The following is a 25286-nucleotide window of genomic DNA, read 5'->3' as shown; positions in this document are numbered from 1 at the left end:
TTTCATTTGTGCTTGGACCCTATAATTGTCCAACCCAATTCCCTGCTGGCCCACACACACACACACACACACACACACACACACACACACACACACAGGGATGAGGATCAAAACGCAGGTGAGCTTGGCTAGGAGGCAGAGCTGACGCAATACTGCCGTGGAGGACCAATCAAGACTGCACAGAGCATGACTGGCTAGTCCATGTGTGTGTATACATGACTAACAGAGGCATACTACGTTAATCTATTGCCATATACTCTACTGAATATTTACCATACATGGGCACCAACTTTTGCCAAACACAGGAATGCGTATGCCGGTCCAAGAGTTCTGTGTTATGGTTCTGCTAATGTTTCCCATGGGTGAGAGAAACCAGAACCACTGAAACACACACAAACACATGCACGCATGCACTCAGAGATGGATCAAAACTGTCTGATCCAGGATTCATATTCACTGCCATCCCTGAAGGTATACTTCAAGTTTGTTTTTTTAACATACAGGCACTGGTTGAATGTCATTAATAAAGCAGAAAACCTCCCACCCCACCCAAGGTGGTGCTGGAACGGCCTACATCACTCTCCCACTCAGAATCGTGTATGGAGAAAACAGGTTGGCCCTCTTTAATGGGTCGTCCAGGCAACCCCATCGCAGTGCTGCTGCATGGTGGAAGTGGTCCAACTATGAAGAAACCTACTCAAGGCCCTGTGAACGCAATAAAACACAAGTGGAGAGAAAATACTTGTGAATGAACACAGGACTGAAACCGAAGATCAGACGGCAGCTCTCAGCACTGGAGAACGTGGTCCAGAACACCCTGCTGATATGCTGAATAAGATATGAGAGAGAGAGAGAGAGCGGGGGGGGGGGGGGGGGGGGGGGGGGGGGGGGGAATTAAGTGTATAAAAGAAAGAAAAAAGACAGAATGAAGGGAATTAACTAATAAGGTTTTGGTGTCTTTAAACTAAATCAGGCCACAGGCCTGTTTGGAGGATAAAAATACAGCAGAGGAAGCTCCATGTCTCACACACACACACACACACACACACACACACACACACACACACACACACACACACACCTCCACCAGCCAGTTAGGATGAAGATACTCTCGCACATCACATGTGGCAAACACACATGGGCAGCCAGTAACGTCGGAGCTAGACTACAGTCCACCACCACAGTGTGCTTACGTTGGAGCGCTACACTAACCTACATAATCACCTCCAGTTTCCATAAGTCATTAGATGCTGTGTAATTTGATCAGACCGAACTGAAGTGTTAAATGTTCATTTATCTCTAGAAGAGGAGCAAAGGTCACATGCAAATTCAGATAAGGATCAGGCTGGAGCTACACCTGCAGTGCAATCTTCACATTTTCTGGAAATCAGAATCACAGGACACAGAGGTATCAAATGAGCAATCTGTGTGTGACTTGTTCTCTCCTCCACTTGAGAACACACACACACACACGCGCGCGCGCACTCTCTCTCTATCTCTCTCCGACACACTCCTAGCCCTGTTAGCCTGCGACGCGTTTACATTCCAGCGGCGCAGCTCGTCTGAACATGTCTGGCAGGTGGGGCCCGGCCCATGCACCCACACAGAGCCGCCTGCTCCCGGCACCACCCGCCAATCACAGCGGCTCGGGCCCAACGGGGGCATTGTGACCTCGTCGTTTACCAAGACTAATGGCTACGATCAGACCAGTCAGACGCGAGAGATCAGGTCCTGCGTGGGATTCCGAAGTTTTCGTGGAAGTCGGAGAAGATTGGGTGTTACCCAGCATTCCCCAAGCCCGTCCAGGAAACACGCCGTGCACCCGCACGCTAAAGGAAAACTGAATGAAGTAATATGTAGGAAAAGATTAAGTAACAAAACCTGATTCAGTTTGAAGTGCATCTTGGATACTGGCGTAAAAGTTTAATTCTAAGATCAACAAATAAAGGAAACGCTGCCTTTTGTACCTGAAAGACTTTAGATTATTTAGATTATTTTATGCTAGCTAAGGACACTTTTGAGTACATAACTAAAGTGGTTTTGCAAGGCCCTCTGGATAAGGAGGCCTGTGAAATGCCATAAATGTTAATATAAATGTAGATTAAGATGGAGACGGCATGGCAACTCAAAGCTTATAAAACATAATCACATGCCACTCACATTGCAGCCCTCTGTTTCCGCTGTTAGGGAAGCTTGGTTATCTGTGCCAGGCAGGCCTTCCCAGGGTGCACTGCAGCATTCCTGCCCTGCCTGGAGGATCAGGATTGTGGATCAAACCCCACAGTGATGCCTTCTACTCCATCACACCTCCTTATCTGGCTCCCCGCAGGGGAGAAAAGCTCATTGTCTCTCGGTCACCCCCTACCTGAGTCTCACCTGCTGGGTCTCAGAGCCTAAAGCCAGGCATTTATTGTCATGAGGATGAGTGTAACTCCACTTGTGAGCAGTAACTTGGTGAAGACCATGTTTGTTTAACTTGTCAAGTACTGTGTTAGGTTTGGTTGTATTGCAAAAGGCAGCCTGTCCGTTTCTTTTAAACGTAGCAACAAATCCGGTGTAGTGCTGTTTGTGAAACTGTGGTTTTCAAGTGCCTACAGCTAGTGAGTTAAAATGATCCTGCAAAAAACATTTAAACTGTTTAAAAACCTCTAATGCCGGAAACTTGCATCTAATACTGGAAGCAGTATCATGCATAAAAACTACAGCATCTTGAATGATCAATCTTTCAGAGAGGAATAAATTAGGTTGGACAGATTTCTGACACCTTTGCCCACTATACAAGGGAATTCAAAACAAAATCTGTTAATCCTAGAAAATCTCATTCATCTCTTAAAATCAAAATCTGGTGATTTATGACCCTAGAACAATCAATCTGGAAAAGTGTAAGAATCTTTTAAAAATTCACTTACTTATTAGAACCAATTCAATCTAGTGTCACTTAAAATTTTGATTCGTCTTTAGTAACTAATGGTTTTGTGTAAAGGGCCGGGGTGGTTGGGCAAATACGTGGTCTCTCTCAGGCCTGCTGGATGACAGGGTTCTGCTTTTTCGATTGACTATGCAGATTAAAGGGTGAAGCAACCGGTGTGATGTGTTTAGGAAAACTCCTGTTTTGAGAGAGATAGAGAAAGATAAATGTAGCATCAGCCAAAGATACTTTTCCATTACGCCTCTAAGGAATAATCATACATGAGAACACCATCAACTACACAATCACGCACATTGAAGTCATGCAGACGATAGACTACTACCTCCCTCTGAAGGGAACATGACCAGAGCAGTTCTGAAATCAGTTAGGCTGGTGGTTTTGTTCTAGGTACTCCGAGTGGGAGAACCCAAAGAGAGTCATGGCAGAGGTGCCGATTGCTCTGCTGTTTGATTAAATCCTCATTTAAATTCCAGTTTATTCTTTGAGCGAATGACGTATATAAAAACGCAAAACCCTTTTTTCACTACGTTTTCATGGCAGTTCTGCAGCCTGACACACTGATCCTCTCGCTCACTCTAGAGGAGAAAAGGCCAATATATGTTGTGAGTGAATAATTAATTTTTTTTCTTTCCAAAACATAAGTTCAAAGACTGATCTATGATGACAGGGGGCATTAATTCAATGGCACACTTACCACACTGACATTTTGATCCTAAGAATGTCAAATTGATCAAGTATTATTTCCTTTCAACACTTCAAAGACTGCACGATGAAGACGGAGCGTGTTCGTTCGGTGGCGTCTTTACCATCCTGACCCTTTGATCCTGAGTGTGTCAAACAAACTGATCCATTAAAATCTGGGAAGCTCAAAATGCCAACTTCTCTCTGAATGCCAAGCTCCTGACCAACACCCCACTCATCTGTCCCAGGAAACACTGGAACGTACTTTTGTGAATTGGGCCCAAAGTGAAACACTCTCAACCCAACAGCTAACCTCTCCATCACATCGCTTAGCTCGACTCCAGAGAACCACACATCAACAAACCGCACGGAGCACACCTAGCACGGCAAGCTGGGACGCTCTTAGTGCACGCCGCACCGCGGCTAAACCTGAGAGAGATCCCCGTGACCGCGCGGACGTGTCGAATGCAATGATGAGGGGCACAATGGAGCTCTTGTGTTATATGGTGCTGGCAGCACTAAATCAGCCCTAGCATCCACTCTCTGTGAAAAACCTTCTTTCACAAGATTATTCAGATTTTTTATTTTGGCTGTGCAGATACAGTGTGAGCCGCTGATGCGTGGCTTTAATAAAAACAGTGTAAGAGAGAGAAGAGAGAGAAGATAAATAGGGAGGAGCGAGAGAAGATAAATAGGGAGGAGAGAAAAGACATTAAAGTCATTTTCTTCTTCCACATCAAACGCCAGACGTTAAGAGGTAGCGGAGAGGTGAAATTGTGATGCCTCAGAATGAGGTTGAAATCTTGAAAGTCTGCTCTTGTGCTCTTCAGCCTTGTTTAACTAATTTCATCATCATTGGTTTGACCTCCTGGGCAGTGACAACTCCTGCACGCAGCTACTTTAGGAACAGGAGGCCCGACTGACCCAAACAAACAGCAGCTTCCAACACCAACAGGGCCACCCATATGCTGTAGGAGCCCAGGAGGTCACCAGGGGTCATAGAAATACAGACAGGCAGCACTCTGATGCTCTAGAACCACTTTGTGGTGGCATTTATGTCTGTAAACATCGTGATTAGTATTGAAATCTTATTGTACTGTGATGTCCCATCAACTAAACTTTTTCACAGCTCTATTTAAGAATAATTAAAACAGGTCAGTACATTCAATACACCTATAAAGGGCAATTTTTTAAGAGCATGATACTGGTCGCAACAACCACAGATTATTCTACCAGTATACCTGAACAGGGCAGTGCATCCACAGTAGACCAGAAGTGTTTCTGACACGAGAACTTATAATTCCATAATTACACTGATTCATAAACACCTCAGTGACGTATCTGGAAAGAATTACTACAACATCGGAGTTGTGCATTCCTCTGCGTAAACTCAAGAGGAACCTGATTTGACAATTACCATAAACTCAAATTGCTTCCTTGCTCCTTCAATTTGAGTCAAGCTTCTGTATTCTCAGCTAAATATACCAACAGCATTTGTACTTACAAATAGAAGCCATATATCTCAATTTATCAAACAACAAAATTAAAATTAAAAAATCATTATGCAAATAGGTAAACAGACAGAAACAACCCATTGCTATTAGTCGAGTATTCAAAAACGATATATAACTGATGCAAATGGAAATAAATCTACAGGACACGCCAATGTCTCCACGATTCCATTTCCCTCAAATGTGAATATCAGAACATGCATATAAGAAACAATAATAATAGCATTACACACAGGATCGCTCACCATCACTACTACAACAATACTGTGGTGGGTGTCAACTGATCCCAACAAAGTGATTGAGATCAAATACCAGCAGCAAGCAGGTGTATTTTGGTCAACTGGCTGTACACCAGTGTAGGAACGCAGCAGGATCCCTTGACAGACTGAGCCATTAGCAGGAGAGTAAATTGGAAAAACAAGGGCTGTTTGTTAAGGTGTTACTCTCCCTTGTACAGGGCAGCTCCCAAGCTTTCCGTCTGTTCTGTGATAGGTGTTTCTCTCTGAGACACTCTTGTAAATGTTTTGATTGGTCGATGGTTTTTTTTTTCTTCTTCATCTTGAAAAGTGCACTGTGCTACAGGTGCCAAAATAAAGACTGGAGTAAATGTAATGTTATGAGTTTAGTTACAGCAGTAACTGTTCAGTTTATTTAATGCCTTTGAAGCTCCGCTAACTGAAATTACACAAACTGTACACTTGTGTATATTGTAACGCTGCTCTCTAAACTCCTCGCTGATATTAGAGCCACGCTGGACTTTTCGAAGGCTGCACAAAACGCGCGGCCACACTGGAGGTTTCTGAAGCTCTTGGCCATTTCCAACCTGCTGTCACTCCTGTGATCAGTGAGGCAGCGTGGGGCAGCTGAGGAGGAAGGCCGAGCTTCACACACCATGACCTCCTTCTGGGCTTCAGGAAAACATTCCTGAAGAGCCAGAGGTTCCTTAAAGCCTCCACAGTATCCTGCCTGTGTGTTGCTGCTCAGAACCCTCAGAACATCCTGTCACTGGGTCACAGAGACAAAAATGGCCCACACAGTGTAGTATTTTATAAATGAGATCACTGAGTGATCAGGAGTAGTGAGACAATCCCAGTGCTGGCGCACTGCCAAAACCGACCTGTTCTTCATTCAGAGAATTGAGAAAACACACACAAAAGGTGCCAGTGACATGAGGTCTGCAAAATCTGAACACAATTGTTTCAGCAGAATTACACTTTTGAGCTCAAGGCGAGGACAGGCGAGAACTCCATTACCTCCTGCACCCACGTGGCTCTTCGCAGCCACGTTTTTACCCTTGTAAAAACGCCTGAGGGAAAACAGTGATATCTATAAGACATCCAAAGTTCAGCAGTCATGACAGCAAATCTATTTATAACTGGGGTGGAGATAGGAGGGGGTGGGGGGGGGGCACCATGTTTAGGACTTAAAATTCACACGGGAGAGAAGAGAACATTCTGCCTCACGAACTGTTTATACCTTCATGATAATGACACAACGTGCTCACGGTTACATGGTGTAACACACTCAAGGAAGCTATGAGAATTTAATCAGAAACATCTCATCAAGGAAGTCATTTTGTCCTGTAATACAGAGCAACAATAAACAATTTAACTGTTATAGTTAACTGCTTAAAAGAACAAATATATGACATTGTTTATTCTCATTATTGTCTTATGATGACACTATGAGACATTAAATGTCAGTGGACCCTACAGGATGAGTTTTCAAAGAAGTGGCAGCACTACACACCATTCTGTAGTTCTACTACAACAAGCAGCCCTAAACATACGCTAAGGCCATCACGTGTGACTACAGCTTTTAATATAAATAAGAATTTATTTTTTAATATAAATTTTTTGAAAAGATTATTTTCTGCAGGGACATTAAATATGTAGTAGAAAAAAAGAAGAAAATTTATATTATTATATATATATAATATAAAACAGCTACATGCAAGAAGGAGATTATATATGTAATCTCCTTCTTACCTGTAACTGTAAAATTGTAAACATTACAACAGCTTTCCCTGGACACCCCTCCACACTGTAACTGTGGAATTCGCGTTCTGCTACCATGTATATATTTTTCACTGTTTCAGTTTCTTTAGAGTGATAAATAGCCATCAACTATAAACACAGTGTTCATTATGCTCAAACATGCATCATCTTAGAAAGCCGTGTGCGAGAGTAAGTGGATCAGCTGAGAGGTCCGTCACACGGCACACGGATGTAGCCGCGGGGCACAAACAAACGAGATAACAGATGTGAGGGGGACCGGTGTGTGTGTGAGCTGTGACAGGTTCGTTGGTATCGGGCCCTGATCCATTATGTATGCCCACCTGATCGAGAGAAACAACGGACACCTCACAAGAAAACAAAAACCTCTCACAGAAAGCTTTAAATCGGTTGCTTTGACTAGGGCCGCCAATAACGCTGCGAGTGGGTCCACTACACCACCGTGCATGTGGAGCAGCTGAGGGATCCACGCGTGGACCGGACCCGAACCACAGCCACGCTGGATCCAAAAACAAGACGGCAGATCGGGCAACACTGCAGGCGGAGTGGACGCGCGTTAGGAGAAACTTACATCCTCAAAGAGCGATCCAACGTTGGCCGTGACCAGCAGAATCCCCGAACCTTGCGGTGCCACTTTCCCCGCCATAATTACTACTGGATCAGAACTGCCTTGACCGCGTCGCCACTAAAATCTGGAATAGGAAAACTCGGGAAGAAACTGTTTCTCGAGGCCGATTCGGTTAAAAATGCTGTATGTTAGAAAGTGCAATCGGGTCCCGCACAGCTCGCCGCACACATACTAGGTCCGTGTGCATCTGGTGCCGAGGGTCCGCTGGTCCTGTTCGGGCTACTTTATCACCTTTACGGCCATCGCAAAAGTTTCCGTTTTAATCCACAGCGACTGCCGGGCTCTGGTTCATTTCAGCGTTGAGTGTTTCCTTGGCGATCGCTGCGAGGGGAAAAAAAGTGTGGCTGGCCCATAGGCGCGACTGTGCCGCGACCACGGCTCGGTTCGTTTGGGAGGAGAGGCTGAGTCCGCCTGTGACGTCACTGGGGGAGCGGAGAGATGCGGCTCTTAAAAGGGCAACGCAGCACACGGGTGGGGTCCGCGTGTCGGGGACGAGCCTGTGCGCGGAATCCCGATTAAGTCTCAAAATTAGGATCAAATACAGTTGTGCAACGAGGGGAAAAAAACTGCAGTGACAAATAAATGACTGATTTACATACTTATTAATATTCGATTTGACGTCAAAGAGCTGATGGAGGTCTTTATGGACACTAGAGTCGCTACCTCCAGCTGTCCGTGTGTTGAAGCGCATCTGTAGTCTGACGTACAAGTTACCGCGGAGGATGACATCTTCAGCTGGATCAAATCTGTTATATTTAAAGTATGTTGCCATAGAGACCAAATCCCCGAATTGTGTAATTCATGAGTAAGACTCCTGTCGTGTCTTTTGTTGTCTTTTTTAGGCCATGTGTTGCGTGTCGAGCTCAGGAATGACACTTTTGTCCGGCGAGCGTTGCTCTCTTACCTGTTTCTTCCGTCATCCTGTCAAGCAGCTTAATGAAGTTCAAAGTTGGTCGCCGTGTAATAAGACTTGGTGGTGTCTGCGAAGTGGAATTAAAGGGGTAATCCGGTTAGTTTAGATCGTTTAACGTTATTTCCCAAAGCGTGAAATATGTCGTTAATGTTGCCCCGTCTCGGTATGGTTCCTGAGATCACTGCACTCCTCGCTGGGCTGGTCGTGCAAAGATGAACTGCAGACATTCCTAACGTGCTTCCATAGAGATACCTTTACCTGTTAAACAGAGTAGTTTCCCTTATAGACTTGACTCTAGAATAATATTAATACTACATAATAATGGACAAATGTATATGCATAGCACTTTCTTAAACACACTTTACTTCGGGTCGCTTCACAGTACAGAAAGACAGAGAGGAGGGTCATCCAATCATAATAATAAGATGTCTAACCTTCAGAGAGTAAAGAGTATTAGAATATTGTACTCAAGTAAAAGTACAGTTACTTTGAATTAACGAGTAAAGTTACAAAAAATTACTTTTCTAAGTAGCAACTTTTTGTATATTAGCAGTTAATGTGTGGATTTAGCCAAACTATAGATAATACAGACTGCACCTGATGTTATCTATTTAAAATAGCATTATTTCTGTCTAGCCCGAATAATTGCTGTATAGCATTATCATCATTTTACAACTTGTTGGATTTGAGGCCAACTAACTCGAGATTAATAATCCCGAATCGCAGCTAACATTAGCAATGTCTAAGCAATGGCAGGCGTCGATGTCTAATGCATAATCTGGGATACGAAACTACTAATGCAACCTATTTTAATACGATTGCAAAGGTACTGTATTAACTTGCCTACACATGTTTGCTCAGGTCGAGTTTTTGTAAGCTGATAGTTCAGTCTCTCGGGGTAAACACAGTTTACATTGCATAATAAAGCTGTTGTCTCTGTTGCGCTTAAATTCATAGTGGTCCTTCAGACATCCTTCAGATACATTTGCTTCTGGTTTAATTTCGTATTTAGATGGACCCGCGCAGGTGTCTGATTCGTCTGTAGTCAAATTTACCAGGCAAAAAAATACTTTTTTTACTCAGTAATGTTTGTAAATTAAAATATAGTGAATTACAATTCTTAACACAAAATATACTTAAGTAAAAGTAAAACTAAGTTATAAAATCTACTTTAAAAAGTACAAGTACACACTACTACTTACTACTAGCACAAACTAATTACAGTAACATGAGTAAATGTAATCAGTCACATTTATACCTCTGGTAAGCTGGTAGGTCACCTATGGTCGGTTCAGTAGTTTGTTGTAGTATCACTCATATGTAGTGTAATAAAACATTGGACTAGAACTGCAAACACACTGAAAAAGCATGTAAGAATAATGTAACACACTGACTAAGTAATACATCACTACAGCACCACAGACACCTCCTGTGTCCCTCTTGGAATTATACACAATTTGTACGTCAGTTTATTGTTGTAAATATCCGATGATAGGGCATGCTATATTTGAAGTGAAATCCATTATTCTTATTGGCATATATGAAGTATGCTACTTATGATGCTTTTCAGATGTGAAGATGAGAAAATAAAGCAGGCTGTTGAGTGTAAGGAGCAATGTGCCCCGTGGTGAGATGGCCACTCTGGTGGAGAAGGCAGTAACGTTTACAACACGCCTCACTGAGATTCTGCAAAGGAGGAGATTATCTCGCTGTAACAAGCTATTCAGAGTAGCCACATCTGTGTTTGGCAGCATGAGGGGAGTCTCTGTGTGTTTGTGTTTGTGTGTGTGTGTGTGTGTGTGTGTGTGTGTGTGTGTGTGTTTGTGTGTGTGTGTGTTTGTGTGTGTGTGTGTGTGTGTGTATGTGTTTATATGTTATCAGCCTGCCCTTTAATACCACAAGACAAGGCACATTTGATGCTAAGTCTAAAAGCCATTCCAAAAGCAGTTATTCCCATTTAAATATTAGTAAACACTTTGAATTTAGAAGGACAAAACTATTGATAACTATTGATTTGGTTCAAGGGTATCTTGAATTCTGGCCTATCTGTGCTATTATCTAGGATGAATTCTGTGAACAGATGCAAAGCACTTTGTAAGTGGCACTGGATAAGAGGATCTGCTAAATGCCCTAAATGTAAATGTAACTGACAATCAAAGCCAGGTGGTCTGCTTAAAGTAATACTACTCCCAAATATGCTGTAGTGATTGTCAATTAATGATTACCAGCATTTTAAAATGAGAAAAGTATGTCCACCTACTTAATATATGAGCTTTTGACCAGATCAGAAAATGTGCTCTGAAGACATATTTAAGAAGGAGGAAGGGAAGCGTATGGAATTGACCTTTGATGACGCATTCAATGTATCTTTGCTAAGGATATAAGAGCTGTATCAGAGTCTGTAGGAAAAACACTCGAGAGGCAGTGGAATTGGACCTAAAAGGAAAACAGTACAAATCCATGTGTGTGTGTGTGTGTGTGTATGTGTGTGTGTGTACAGCTTGATAACAAAGGTAATGTGTTCCATCAGCTCCTGTAAATACTACACTACTGGCCCTGAACAGGATATCCCACTGGGAAACACGCAGAGGGAAAAGTGTGTGTGTATGTATGTGTGCGTGTATGCATGCAGGAGCACGCCTGTGTGTATGTGTGTGTTTGTGTGTTTGTGCGTCTCTTCCTCATTGGCTGAGAGCAGACTATGACTAGGCCCTGAGCCCTCCCCCATTACTCTGGGTAATGGAAAAAAGGATGGAGGAATTCCAGTCTGGGAGCAAAAAAATGTGAACTTTGACCCTTCTCCCTTCACTGCTCATAATCTCTCTGCCAAAAATAGAAATCCCTTAAAATTATGACAGCTGTTTTTTCACACTGCAAAGAAAGCTTATGATTCAGCTTTTTTTTTTTCATAGAGTCTTCATTGTAATACCAAGCCTATCACCAATTCATCAAGCGAGGGTTACTTGTGTGATTGTACTTGTTGCTAATCCACATTTTAATGTACCTTCATATTTAAAAAAAGTAAAGTAAAGAAAGCAGCCATACTGTGTTTTGCTTTTGTTCTAAATTTGGCCCTTGCTGTACCAAGCCTCTTTATTACACACACTATATTCAGTGCAGTGGAAAAACAAACACTTCTGCTCCACAAATCAGGATGTGAGTTCTCGTGAAGCCAGGAATGAGTCTTTGTTTTCGAACAGTCTCTGGTTTGTGTGTGGCTATGAGTGTGTGTTACCGCTCTGTCTTGCCCTCTTGTTGCTGCATGGAAAAATGATTTGAGACGAGTTTGTCCCTTTGCCCCGCAGCCCGGGGCTGTGCAGTGTGGTCCGCGGCCACTCACTGGGCTCTCTGTTCGCCACGGCGACGCCGCACGGCCCTCGCAGAGCGCAGGCACACGAGGTGTCCAGAAGGAGAACTGTGTCCCAAACAACTTCCTTTCTCTCTTTAACTGGTATTCTCTGCGTTCGCTTTGCCACTAAAGTTTGTTGTTGAAGTTTGATGATGATAATGGAGGTCAAAAGAAAGAAGGGAGAGGGAGAGGGAGAGAGAGAGAGAGAGATAGAGAGAGAGATGGTTCTTCTGAGGGAATCACTATAAAATCACTTCAGAAACGTCACTTGGGAGCAAAAACAGGGTGATCTGAAAGTAGTCCCTCTCTCCTGGCACCCTCTGGGCCCTCCTGTTAAGCAGAAACAGCCCATGCATCTATTTTCTGACACCAGAGGCACCAATTAACCCTGCATATGATTCCAATCTGGGCAGTCCACAAAGCCCCTCTCTCTGAATCGCTGTATCCCTGTGGGCAGGCCCACCGTGCAGCGCTCAGAGTGACTGCCCTATTTCACCCTCTCCCCGGAGCAGCCTGTAATACAGCCGCCATCTCCCAACCGCTACGGTAATTTTGGAACGCGGCACTCTAGCGAGAAAAGTGTCAGTTATTTTAGAGTCTGAGGTTGATGACTGTGGCCTAAATCATTTTTAGTTAGAAATGTAGATCTGATTAGCATGGTGACACTAATGCGAAGCAAATGGACACAGATTTTGTGCTACTTTCAAAATAACTTCTATCCTCATAATTGTTACAATATAATATAGGAATTATAGTCTAAATAAGGCCCAAAAGATCGAACTTACATCCAGTTGTTGTCTGATCTATATAGCAAATCTCTAGGTTGCCATAAGTAAAACAGAAGATGTATTGTCTTATTTACAGTGGGAGATGGCTAGTACATGAGGTCTTTAGAGAGAACACAGCATGTCCAAATGTTCAGTGTATGTTGTGAGTGACTATGCCATTGAGGCTTGTGCCATCTAGAGGTGTGTGTGAGCCAACAAAGTGCAACATACGACGTGTAATGCTTGCAATCAAGTCTTCAGTTGGGATGTAAAGCTTTGAGGAAAAGTAAGATTTCCCTGCACATTTTCCCATGGAGCACATATACTGTCACACAGATACATCTGTAAGTCACAGTAAGGCACAATTGTCAAGAAGGCAGGGACTAACACAGAGAAAACTATAACACTATCAGAACACGAGACCTCGTGATTACAGAGTGTTACACAGGGGTACTGACGTTGGAAAAGATAGAAAGAGAGTACAAATTGTACATCAGCAATTACGACACACCAAGTAGCTGAACCCAGCACTGAAAATCCATAATGTGCCAAAGACATTGTTATACACTTAATAAAGTTATAGATAACTGACAAACTAAATGACTCAGTTAAGAAATGGAAAATTACCAGATCCATGTTGTGACATATGGACATTTATTGTTCCACTTATTTTGGTGTCTCTTTCTCTTTATATCTCTCTTCCTCACTCTCTCTCTCTCTCTCACTCACACACACAGAAGAACTCCTCTCGGATGCTCTGATGTTCCTGCTATCCTCCCTGCTTTCTTATACTTGCTTTTTTTGCCTTTTAACAGATATTGAGTCTAATCTTGATAATGTTGGTAGAACAAATGGATGTCAGACCTTTCAGACCTGTCTGAAGTCATAAGCAATATGAAAATCTTGGGTTTTTTTAAACTCCAAATCCCTTCTTGCTATACAGACTAGGTTTTGCCTGAGTAATGATTTCAAAGGTTTTCTTCTTCAATTAAAGTATTTTCTAGCAAACCACCTTTTATGACTTTTTAATGGGTTTTTAATTTTAAGTGAAAATCTTTTGACCCAAATTTAGATTAAAGATCTGAAAGACGTCAGTGCTGATAAGTACAAGGCTGTCAAATGCATGGTGGGTGTTGGTGCTTTGACAGTTGTTACCTGCGCTTTTGTAGTTTTCATTATCATACAATTGAATTCTCCTCACCAAATATTTAAAATACAATTAAAACAAGACAAAACATAGCATTGCGCTCGTGGATTTTACTGGCCCTGAACATGTACTGTCAAAAAAAAGTCAACATTTTTATTACATTCTGCTGCAAAAGCACAAATACACATGGATAATTCATTATTTTCCAGTAGACTTGGATGCATGGAGAAGAAATGCGCTACACTGAACAGTGAAGTAGGCAGTGTTGCTAAGAAACCCTGAGAATAAAGATGGTTAGATGCATAGGCTTTATAAATAAGCTTAAAAAGTAAGTTTTATACGTAAGGTTTATAAAGAAGCTTTTCAAGTAAGCTTTATAAATAAGCGTTTTGGAGGGGGGCGCTCTGTTCCCTCTGGTTCCCCTGGACCTGCGCTCCTTGACTGGTGGGGCGCTGTCCGGGGTCTCTCTCTCCCGCCTGCGGGGGCGGGCATGTGAGGGTTTCTGGGAAGTGCGGCTCTGGTACTCCACCGCTCCTTGGGGGGCCGTGGGCGGGTGGGATTCCCGGGTCTCTCTCTGCCCGCCTCTGGCCTCTGGGGGAAGGTTATCGCAGCTACCCACCCTTGCTGGTAAGTACATTCCATACATCTATCCTATGTTGCACTTTTAGGTTGCACATAAACACACACTCACACACACCCATACATCGCACTCATCTGTACTATATGTATTTGGTTTACTTTCTGTTCTTCTTTGCAGTGGTCATTTGAGCTGGTTGCGTGTTTTATTTTATTATTATTATTTTTTTTTCTTCTTCTTTTCTTTTTCTTCTTCTTTCTTTTCCTGCCTCTTTGTCTTTTCCCTTTTTATTATTTCTCTCCCCCTCTTTTCTTGGTCCACCTAACCCCAATAATTATCACTTTGCATATTGTTATCACTATACTATATATTATACAGAATTGTTATAATTGCCATTTAAATCTGTACATAAAAACAAAGTTGTCCTCCAAAGATGGGGGGGGGGGGGGGTGGAGGTGGGCCAAAAAAATAAATAAATAAATAAATAAGCGTTTTAAGTAAGCTTTTTAAATAAGTTTTTTAAGTAAGCTTTATAAATAAGCTTTTCAAGTAAGCTTTACAAATAAGCGTTTTAAGTAAGCTTTATGAATAAGTTTTTTAAGTAAGCTTTATAAATAAGCTTTTCAAGTAAGATTTAATAATTAATCTTTTTTAAGTAAGGTTTATAAATAAGCTTTTTAAGTAAGCTTTCCAGCAGACTGAATGAAATAGTGGACAATTTCACAACAGGTCCATGATTCAGTACTTTTCCACTCAGTGTTCCATTCTTGTGAAACAGGACGAGGTCTGTAAGGAAATCATTATGATTTATAATTTATCAATAAATAGGTTTGAAGCTCCTGTCCGTCAGATTTCTTTTTCTGCAAACAAACATACAACAACAATAAAACAACCACAATTATGGTAGTTTAAACGTTCCTCCACAAGATGGCAGTATTTAAATGATTTGGCTCAACGTGCATGTACATCTACACAGAAGTTTAATTTCAAACAAAGGTGCAACCATGAAGTTGAACATTTATCTGTAAGGCTGTTCTTAGATGCTCTCAGTTAACCTAAATGTGTTTGTGAACAATGACTGGATGATGCAGATCTAAACTAGGACACATTTGTAGATAAGATCCTCACTTTATCTACACGTAAAAGGACAAAAAAAAAAGACCACAGATATGAGTAATTCATCTTTTAACATATCATCAAGAAACAAAACCTCCACTTGAAGTATTGCACTGAAAGTCCATCATTTTCCAAACCTGAAGTCAATTTGAAGGATTTTATTCAGGCCTTCTGAATCAAGGCTGGGTGTCGTTAGAGGTTATGACTTTAGGACTAACGCACAGGCAACCTTTTAATCAATAGAGGCAGTATGCATCTGTTCCAATACCACAAAGTCACATATAATTATATATATATATATATATATATATATATATATATATATATATATATATATATATATATATATATATATATATATATATATATATACCAATAATAGCACAGAATGTTTGGTGATGTGTTTAGACAAAGGTAAATACTTCTGACTATATTAGGAATCACATCTGGATATTTGACACATGATGGGTACGAAGTGGAATGTTCTTTTAATGTAACTGTAGACCAGTGTAAACAAACACCTGTCAAGAATAAAATAAATGTGACAGTGAGGTTTAGTTTTATGAATAGGGTGTGACATGTATTCACATTCTTTAGAGAAATATTTTGTAAATGTTAATCATTGTGTCACTTTTCTGCAAATAGCTTCCCTGTTCAAGTGTAACGTATTCGATCAAAAGGTAGTTTGTGTTTGAGCAAGTTCAAAAACAAGTGCAGAGCATTCAAGTCAGTTACTGAGCATGTTTTGGGGAAAGGTTTCGTGTATACACACACACACACACACACACACACACACACACACACACACACACACACACACACACATACCCACACCCTAAGCCATGAGATTCTGTACTGGTTACTTACATAATCTCCTCTGGTGATGTATGAGACGTTTGCACAGTTCATAGTATATTAGTAATGCAATATGGTCATGTGTGAGTCAGAGAGACTGAGAGACCAGCTAATACAGTTAAAACGTTAGAGAGTCACAGAAAAGAACAGTCTGTTCTGCTCTTTTAAGAACTGAGGAGACAGAATAGGTGACTAAAACATCAGCGCACGTACACACACACACACACACACACACACACTTCCTAGACCTGTCCCCCTTCCAGATGATTCACCCCACATTTACGACACCTCAAGCTGGCCCTGAGACACTACACGTACAGAAGAACAAACCTCGGCCCCTCCCTGTATACTCACACACAGACACACAGACATCTCTACCAAGGAGACACTCAAGGAAAATAATGAAAATCGAACCTCCTTTTCAAACATCAGTGTAGCTCTTTGGAAAATAGAAACAACTCCAAGATATTCACTGGTCACACAAGCACAGACAAAGTACCATTCCAGTGAATGTGAGGTCAGTAGGAGCTACACAGTAGCACTGGACCTGGATGTGAGCTATGCTACATGTGAGCTACATCAATCCCTTATGACTCATTAACCAGGTATTCTAGTGATCTGACTTTGACAGTTGCCAAAAGGACTCACGGGAATATGAAAGAGATTCAGTTTCTCTCTGAATCACTTCAGACGACACATAGCCCTGAGCTCATTCATACACCATCAAAGCTACTGCTAGTCCAAGTGTCCTGTTTCAGTTGACAATATGGACAGTGTTGGGGAAGATTGACGTATGACTAGGTGCGTCATGATGTAATAACCACACATGGCCTCATTAGCCACTTCCTCTCAAAAAGCACCTTTATATGACGACAAACCATTTTACACTTACGGTTACAGTATATTTTACATTGTCATTTTCAGCATTAAACATTCACTCTTATCCCAGAGCGACTTTCAAAAGTGCTTCGTCATCTACTCATAGAATGTATGTATAGCTAGTACAGTAGGTTAGAGTTTGAGATACCTTCGCCCTACAACACTGTTCAAATACTGGAATCATCGCTGATATCTAGAAGTGCAAATCAGCATAAGCTCTACACCAGGCAATGATAAGTGCAAAAAGCATCAAACAATATATGCTAGAATTTCAGCAGTATGTATCTAGAAACACAGCTCTGTGGAAACGTTCTCAAATCTTCAGGTTTGAGCTTGAGGATGAAACATTATGGCCTCTTCTTCTGGGCTAAAGTCATAGCTGTGTTTAAGAGCTGTTGATTGACAGGGCTGGGGCCCAGCAGTGGGAGGGGAGGGGCCCTGCGGCTGGCGATTAAAGATGAGCAGAGGACTGTCACCGGCCCCCACCACCAGCACCACCACTCACTCTCACTGAAGGACCCCATGGGACTGTACTGCATTGTCACACATGTGAATTCCAACCAGAGACGCAGCAAAGGAGAAACTCTTTGAGAAGAGCTTACAGAGGTCGCTGCAGTGGCCAGTGTGTTATCAGAACCAGGACATTCACTCATCTATCCAGTAGGACAGCAGAGGGCATAAGGGAGCAGGATCTAATGCCATTTTTGGGTGAAGACATTACAATGAAGGGTTGTAAAATGAATTCACACCAATTAGATTGCCAGCACGCAAATATGGATATAGTGAAAGAAAGCATATGGACTTTCATCATATAGTGACAAAGAAAAATACAACATATTCCTACATTCCTACTTGATTATCTTTCTCTGTAGAGCCTGCAAAATACTGGAGATTCAAGAAAGGAGGTTGTTAAATTATTTTTAACATAAGACTTTCAAATGGATGCTTGCCCATGTACAAAGAATATCACATTGGCACAAACCCATTTCAGTAAGACGCAGGGATGGTATGGCGTGTCTGGCCAGAGCTGCACTGTTTCTAAGAAGCTTGTGTAGAAGTAATCTCACAACTTTCAAAATCTGATCCACAACCTAATTTCACATTACTAGAATATTTCAGTTCTCAGCGTTCAGCTAAAAGGGATTGAAAAGTTTAAAAAAATGGATTGGAGGATAGGTTATTTGACCCGTAACCTGCAGGAACGGACCTGATCGCATATTCACGCCTGCACATCTGACATCCACTCATCATTTCCCAAAAATGTTCTACATTGCTCCTAAAAAGCATAAAAAGCTACTAGAAATCCCATCTGGGCACAGAACACAAAAGAAAGGGGAAGGGGAGTGTTTGGTGTCACTGTCTGCCCTTCAAAGCCCAAGACCACCCAAGGTAGTTCTGTCTCGTGTCAAGGAAACGAGCTTGGAGAGTGGCTATATTGTTGGTGCAGATATGTGGCAGCAATCTGAAGTTCCTCATCAGGTTCTTTGAATTATTGGGCAATGTTTATGTTGTTATAGTGTTTATGTACATTCGGTTGTTTCGTGGGGATTTGTGAAATGAGGTGCTGTCATAGATAAACTACATTGCCCTTCATCCCGGTCTGTGTCAAAGCCGTCTCTCTCTGGCATGACAACGAACCCTTTCTCACAAAGCACAAGAGGCGACTGTTACATGTGTGTTTGTGCTAAGTACTGAGTGAGTTCTGGCAGAAGACAGATCCCTCCCTGTCTTGGCATTTCCTTCCGTACCTGAGTTAACGGCCTGTAATCGGCTAAGTGACGTGACTCAGACACTGTTGAGAGGCATTCACAACTCTGATTCAACTCTCAGACAGAGAAAAGATCTTGAACAGAACCAACAGCTCTGACAGGAAAAGGACTGTGAGCAAAGAAGCATCATAGACTACAAATGGCTGTGAGGCATTTTCCTGGCACAAATGCAGCTCTTTAGGTTCAGAAGATGAGTCAGTGTATATGACTGTGGAAGTTAAGCAGTGACTCTCCATGAAGCCGGTGCGATTGGTCTTATTACACCAACACTGATTTGCGCTTCTTGAGTTCGTCATCTTTGGAATGGAAAATGAGAGCATAAGGGAAGGGAGGGAAAGGGAAGACTCTGGGCCTTCTGATGATGCTTCACAATCCAGTCTGAGTCCATGTAACAATCTACCTCACCAGCTAATACAATTGCACCATCAGTGCCGTATTAGTGTTTCTTTGGACAGACCATTTTTCAAGGTCACAATCTGTACTCAAAATCGCCCAAGCCTAAATCCCTAGACAGGAATACAGGCCATCGGCTATGCAACTCATCAGTTATTCTATCCGTCTATCCAATGTCACATTGTCAGACCTACTAAGCCCACATTTTGCATGTTTGTGTGTCAGTGCGTGCATGTGTGTGCGGTCCAGGTCAAAGCTCTCTCTGCAGTAATCTTCGGTAATAATAGGATGATAATGGTCAGATTAGAGGAGCTGAGAAGAGTCCTGACCTCATCACTGGGGGGGGGTTGGAACTCACAGATGGGACAGCTGGACCCACCACCACCCCGGGCAGCGTGGGACACAGGACCCAAGTGGACCCAGCCCACGCAGGCAAGCGCTATGCCAAAATTACCGCTAATCACAGGCAAGCACTACTTCGCAATTACCGCTAATCAGGACTGGCTTGCCCTAAAGGTCTGCTTCATTCATCGTTGATTGATTTTCTTTAATTACACACTATACAGCTTTTCAGTGTGTTAAATAATTTGTAATTTTATGGCACTCTTAAAAACTACACTGAGTTATGCCAAGAGAAATCCAACACCTGGAGAAACCACTCGGTTTCATCAAAGCTCTCAACAAAGCCAGTTTCAAACAGCTGAGCCGAAGCATCTTGAGTTACACTCATCACGGTGTAAGCATTGGGCTGATTAAATGGTGCTGATGGTATTATATGGCTAAATTGTTTTGATTTGTCTACCAGGTGAGTGTGGCGTAGTGTGTCGCCATAGAGGCTGCAGAGTGGTGCTCACCTGCTATTGTTCAGGAGGCTTTGATGTGTGATGGGTTTATGTTCCATGCTGTTGCCAAAATAAAAGGTGCATAGAGCAGCTGGAGCAGATGTGTGTGTGTGTGTGTATGTGAACCAAAGCCACGGTTAATACCACCTGATACACTCCACAGTGATTACACACACACACACACACACATTATAACAGACTGTACCCAGACCTTTTAACCTACCGATACACAAGCACGTGACAATGTGTGGCTGTTCGGATGTCATCAGCAGTCTATTCATCTGACGCCAACTCATTAAAACCATCAAAAACAAGACTGGACATGTCTACGCCCACTGACTTGAATATCCAATGTTCACTTCCCTTGATATTTGAAATGACATTTAGAATTTGTGCATGCTCGCTGCTGGAGTGAGCTTGTCCCGCCGTGACAGCCGGCGGGTTGATGCAAGCTGACAGTTATGGCTAAAGGTGACGTGGGGTGTGGTGAATGTAATTTTCTACTGGATTTCCTGCTCTTGGAGAGCTTTATCTTCGACTTCAAAACACGCTTTCCTCATGCCAGGACCTAACCATCATGTTAGTCTGTTCCTGCTTCCTAGAACTGAGCTAAGGGTAGGATCACCTTGAGTTCAGTTAGTACTCACACCAAAAAAAACAGCACACTTAACTCATCATCTTTTGACTCGAATGTTATTTGGTAATAATTGGGTAATTGGGTAATAAAAATAAAATGTGCAAAGCAATTATTAAATCTGCATTCACTATGTTTGATATATTCCCATGAATTGGATGTGACACAGTGGATTGGGTTCATGAACACCAGATGAAGCACCATTGCTTCAACCGTGAGGTCAGGTTGGTTCTGGTCATTCGGGTCAACTCTGATCCCCAGTTTTAGGGGACTCATTATGAACTCTAAAAAAGCACAACTCATCTGGCACGGTCTTCTAGCCATGAGCAAGAAGGGGCCTCTGGGAACTGGAGTCTCTCTGCTTCATCCTCCCATACCCGGCAAAACCGCCCCCTGAAGCCACCAGAGAGCTGAGTTCACAGTGGTGGACAGCTAAGGAAATGTTATCATCTCGCTGGTCTCTCCGTATGACTACAGCAGACGCTGACTGCGCTGTAATCGCCACATACACATGCATGTTTGACCATGGAAAAATACTGCTAGAGAATCACTGTGATTCATGTTTGCAGGGTTCAACAGGGTCATTTTAGGAAATAGAGCAAAGGGTGTTTCATCTTAACGTAAGGTGATAGAGCTTGTGTTAATAAGAATAGCCACTAACTGTTGCCTGCACTGCCTGTTTGGTTTCTTTTGGGTGTCAGACCTGCATACTGACATTTAGAGCTCCAACAACATGAGAATGGTGCCAACACCATTGGGTGCCAATGGGAAAAGGGTGGGAGAGAAAAAAAAACCCAACAACAATAGCAAAACAAGAAGAGCTAAAATAAGGAGGCATCTTTAAACAAAGGCCGTGTTTTTCTAATGAAGACAACACAATAAAAGAGGAGCTGATAACCATCTCTGACTGACCTTTCCAACAGACGCTGGAAAATGTCAACGGCGCACGAAAATATAACGAGACGCTGTGGAATGCGCCGCTCAGCCAGTACGTGCACAAGCTGACAAAAAGATGTTAAGAGACATGCTTTGCCACTCGGCCTGGGGAAGGGGCTCCCTCCCCCCCCACCAGCGGGGGTCAGCGCCCCGGGGCAGAGTGGATGTGCTCTCCTGCCCCCCTCTTCGACGTACGCGCCGACACAGTTCGCCCGCGCTGCGTCTTGAAAGCCGCCTTTAAAGTACCGACGGACGGCATGTGCGCGGCCCGAGGCAGCAGGCGTGCACCCGCACCTGCAGCCCTCCCCCGTGCCACAAATGCACGTTCCCATCTGGGTGGGGTGGGGGGTAGAGTTGATGATCGCGGAGGACATGGACGAGGCTCGCTGACTGCTTTGGGAAAGGCGGGGTCTGAGAGTGCCCGGTGTTTACTCGCTCTGTCTGCCTGTGTTAATATTTGAGCCACTTCTTCGGAAGGTGTGGGGGAGGGAGTTTGAGTTTATGGCAGCGGGGGATGGGGATGTGTGTGCTGAACGTGTGCACCCACCACACACACACCGCCACACACTCCACGGCTGGCACACTGGCGTCTCTTTGTTCCTCCAGCTGTCTCGGGAGGCATCGTTCACTCCGCTCCTCCATCACCAGAAATTAGGTGTTTATTTGCGAAGGATGCACCCCCACACACCAGCCACACACACATTTCTCCTCTCCTCCTTGCGCTAGACCTGAGCACTTCCCTAGCCGACACACGCTTGCACAACTTCCTCTGTGCTCAAAGATTCCTCGTGAAGATGCACCGTGGAGACACAATGGTAAACATGTATTTCAGTAGGAAATAAAATAAGAAAACAGCCCTAGTGTGGTCCAATACCAAGAAACCAGCAAGCAAGTATCTATACAGAATTTATCATGATAATTCCTCTTCCTAATGATATATAATAAAAAATGATATATAACATATCAGTTCCTATTAGTTCTGCAGAGAAGACCAAAGTGATCAATACTGCACTGCATCAGGGCCGCTGGTGGGAGGTGAGGGCCGCTTGCTGTTGGACTCCAATGCCAGATTGAAAGATCTTCAATAAGACCTCAGTGATCCAAACTGCCCAATCAATACACTGGATCAGCAGCCATCTGATGAGGGTATGGCAGAGGGATCCATGGAGCACCAAACCACACCCTCCTGTACTGATTTACCAGAGCAACGTGTAGGAGAGCCACATCCTGATCACCATAAACATCCAGGCAGGAAGATAAAGGCGTCTAGACCACAGGTCCACCAGTCTGATACGGTGTTTGCACTGCGTGCACTTTACTGGCGCCTGGAAACGAACGTGCCAGAAGATTGTTTACTTTGTGAAGTGTGGAAAATCCCTGCGACACTTGTAAGGTCCCTTTAAGAGCTTTACCCACACGGGACCACAGAAAACAACCCCCCCGACCTGCAGTCCTGTAAAAGACGTCAGTGCTTTACGGTCTAGTTTAAATGGCTCGAGACGGTGCTGATTTTAGCCTCGGAACTCCTAGATCGTTTCAGTACCTGACGGGCCCGTCACCCTTTACATGTAATCAGGGCTTTGGTGTGCAAGTGCGTACACGTCTCTGGGGTCTGCAGGACGTGGGGTTTTTTTTACTTCACATTTCAGATTGAGACGCAGAGTAAGTGGAGCTGATGCTACAGCAAGGCCTGGACTTAATCACCCCTCATTACAGCTGCCGCATGGGTGCTGGCAGTAATGGGCCTGCACACTCACTACTGCAGCGGTGCTCCATGAACACACACACACACACACACACACACACACACACACACACACACACCACACACACACACACACCACTCGTGCTTTTAGTCGAAAACTGCACAGTGGAAAATGATGGCTGTGTGAATGAGGACCAACTGGTGTCGTACATGGACGAGGCCACGCGTCTGCCTCGGTACCCAGAAGCGCAGCGGGGGGGGCGGGGCCTGGCCGTGTTGGAGGGTCTGCAATGGAGGGTTTATGTATCAAAAGTAGGAAGATGAGGGAAGGAGGTTGCATTGCAAGCAGGGAGGCACCTGGGGAGAGAGGGGGAGACAGAGTAAGCACAGGCTCAGGAAGGGAACATTAAATCAAGGTTAATCAGCCCTTACTCCCCCCGCAGCTACACGCAGCAGATGGCCCAGGCCCTGGACCGGGACCGGGAGATGGGGCTGGCGACACAGTCCCAGGGCTCACGCTGCTGGGGCTGCTGCTCACAGTGTCGGGTTTCACTCGTCCCCATTCAGGGCACTGGTAATGTGGGGGAGGGAGGGGGTAATGTGGGGGGTTTGGATGCATCTGCAGTCTCAGCCCTGGAGCTCACTCAATCCGCACTGCTGACGACTGCCGCTCCACGAGTTCACCAGCAGCACGGGATCAAGGGTTAGCGCCCGTCAAAGTGACGTCCTGGCCAGGCCTAAAGCGTTAGCTGTCGGAAACGCTCCGACATCTAGGCCAAAAGTCAGCGATGGCGCCCGGGTGGGACGACACGGCGTTCAACACTGCGGACCGTGAAGAGTTTGCAGCTCTCAGAGGGCGAGCAGGCGTGCTGAAAGACTTCTGAAAATGTTACAAAACAACATTCCTGGCTGCTCTAGGCTTAACTAGAGGTGTGGCAGAGGTATAAAAAAATTGTTTATCAAACCACTCGACTCTGGGATGCAGCATAAAGAATGCCCATCTAGCTCCGCTATCAAATGAAAATTACATCGTTATCATGTGACTACATATTTTCCCATAGCTGTTCACATAATAGGGTAAAAATAACCTTCTAAAATACATTTAAGCTTATAATGACCACAGAAGGCCTTGCAGGCTAATGTTTAATGCCTTCAAATGAGAGCAAAGCAGAAGACACTGGGTAAACTGCTGTTTGCAACAACCCTGCAGTGTACAACCACGTCGAGCTCAATGTGAACAAAAGTCTACTGGCGGACTCGTGAGACACAAGATCAGAGCTCTGCTTTAGCTACTCAAGGAATGACACGACTGTTTTGGATCAACAGTGAACACCGATGATGAAAAACCAGCAGACGCTAGCAAGGTTAAAGATTATCCAAATAAACCACAAAGCTTGCATGACAAAACAAAAAGAGCTAAAGTTTAAACCAAGATCACTTGGGTCTGATGGAGAACCTACACACTTGGAGATGGAGGACTGAGTGAGAAGTGTCCCTTCCACATAGCACTGCTCTCCCACCTGGCAAAGAACAAAGCCGAAAGCACCAGTATTGCTTGGAGATTTTATTATATGTACACCACGTAAAAAAGTCAACTGATGTGAGAACAGTGGGCGAGAGTCTTTGTACTGGCACATGCT

General features: G+C 43.6%; 1 protein-coding gene across 1 annotated transcript in view; it reads right to left on the bottom strand.

Annotated features, from left to right (window-relative positions):
- inpp5a (inositol polyphosphate-5-phosphatase A) overlaps positions 1-8330 on the bottom strand; it is a 112709-nt gene extending 104379 nt beyond the window's left edge. The window contains 1 exon segment of the mRNA XM_076974252.1: positions 7708-8330. Within this exon segment, the coding sequence (XP_076830367.1) occupies positions 7708-7782 (75 nt within the window). The 5' untranslated portion in view covers positions 7783-8330.
- Positions 8331-25286: the final 16956 nt, after the last annotated feature.

The sequence above is a fragment of the Brachyhypopomus gauderio genome, chromosome 15 (genome assembly GCF_052324685.1).
Source record: "Brachyhypopomus gauderio isolate BG-103 chromosome 15, BGAUD_0.2, whole genome shotgun sequence".
Lineage (NCBI taxonomy): Eukaryota > Metazoa > Chordata > Actinopteri > Gymnotiformes > Hypopomidae > Brachyhypopomus > Brachyhypopomus gauderio.
Note: the sequence above shows the minus strand (reverse complement) of the source record. Positions and strands in the feature narration are given on the sequence as shown.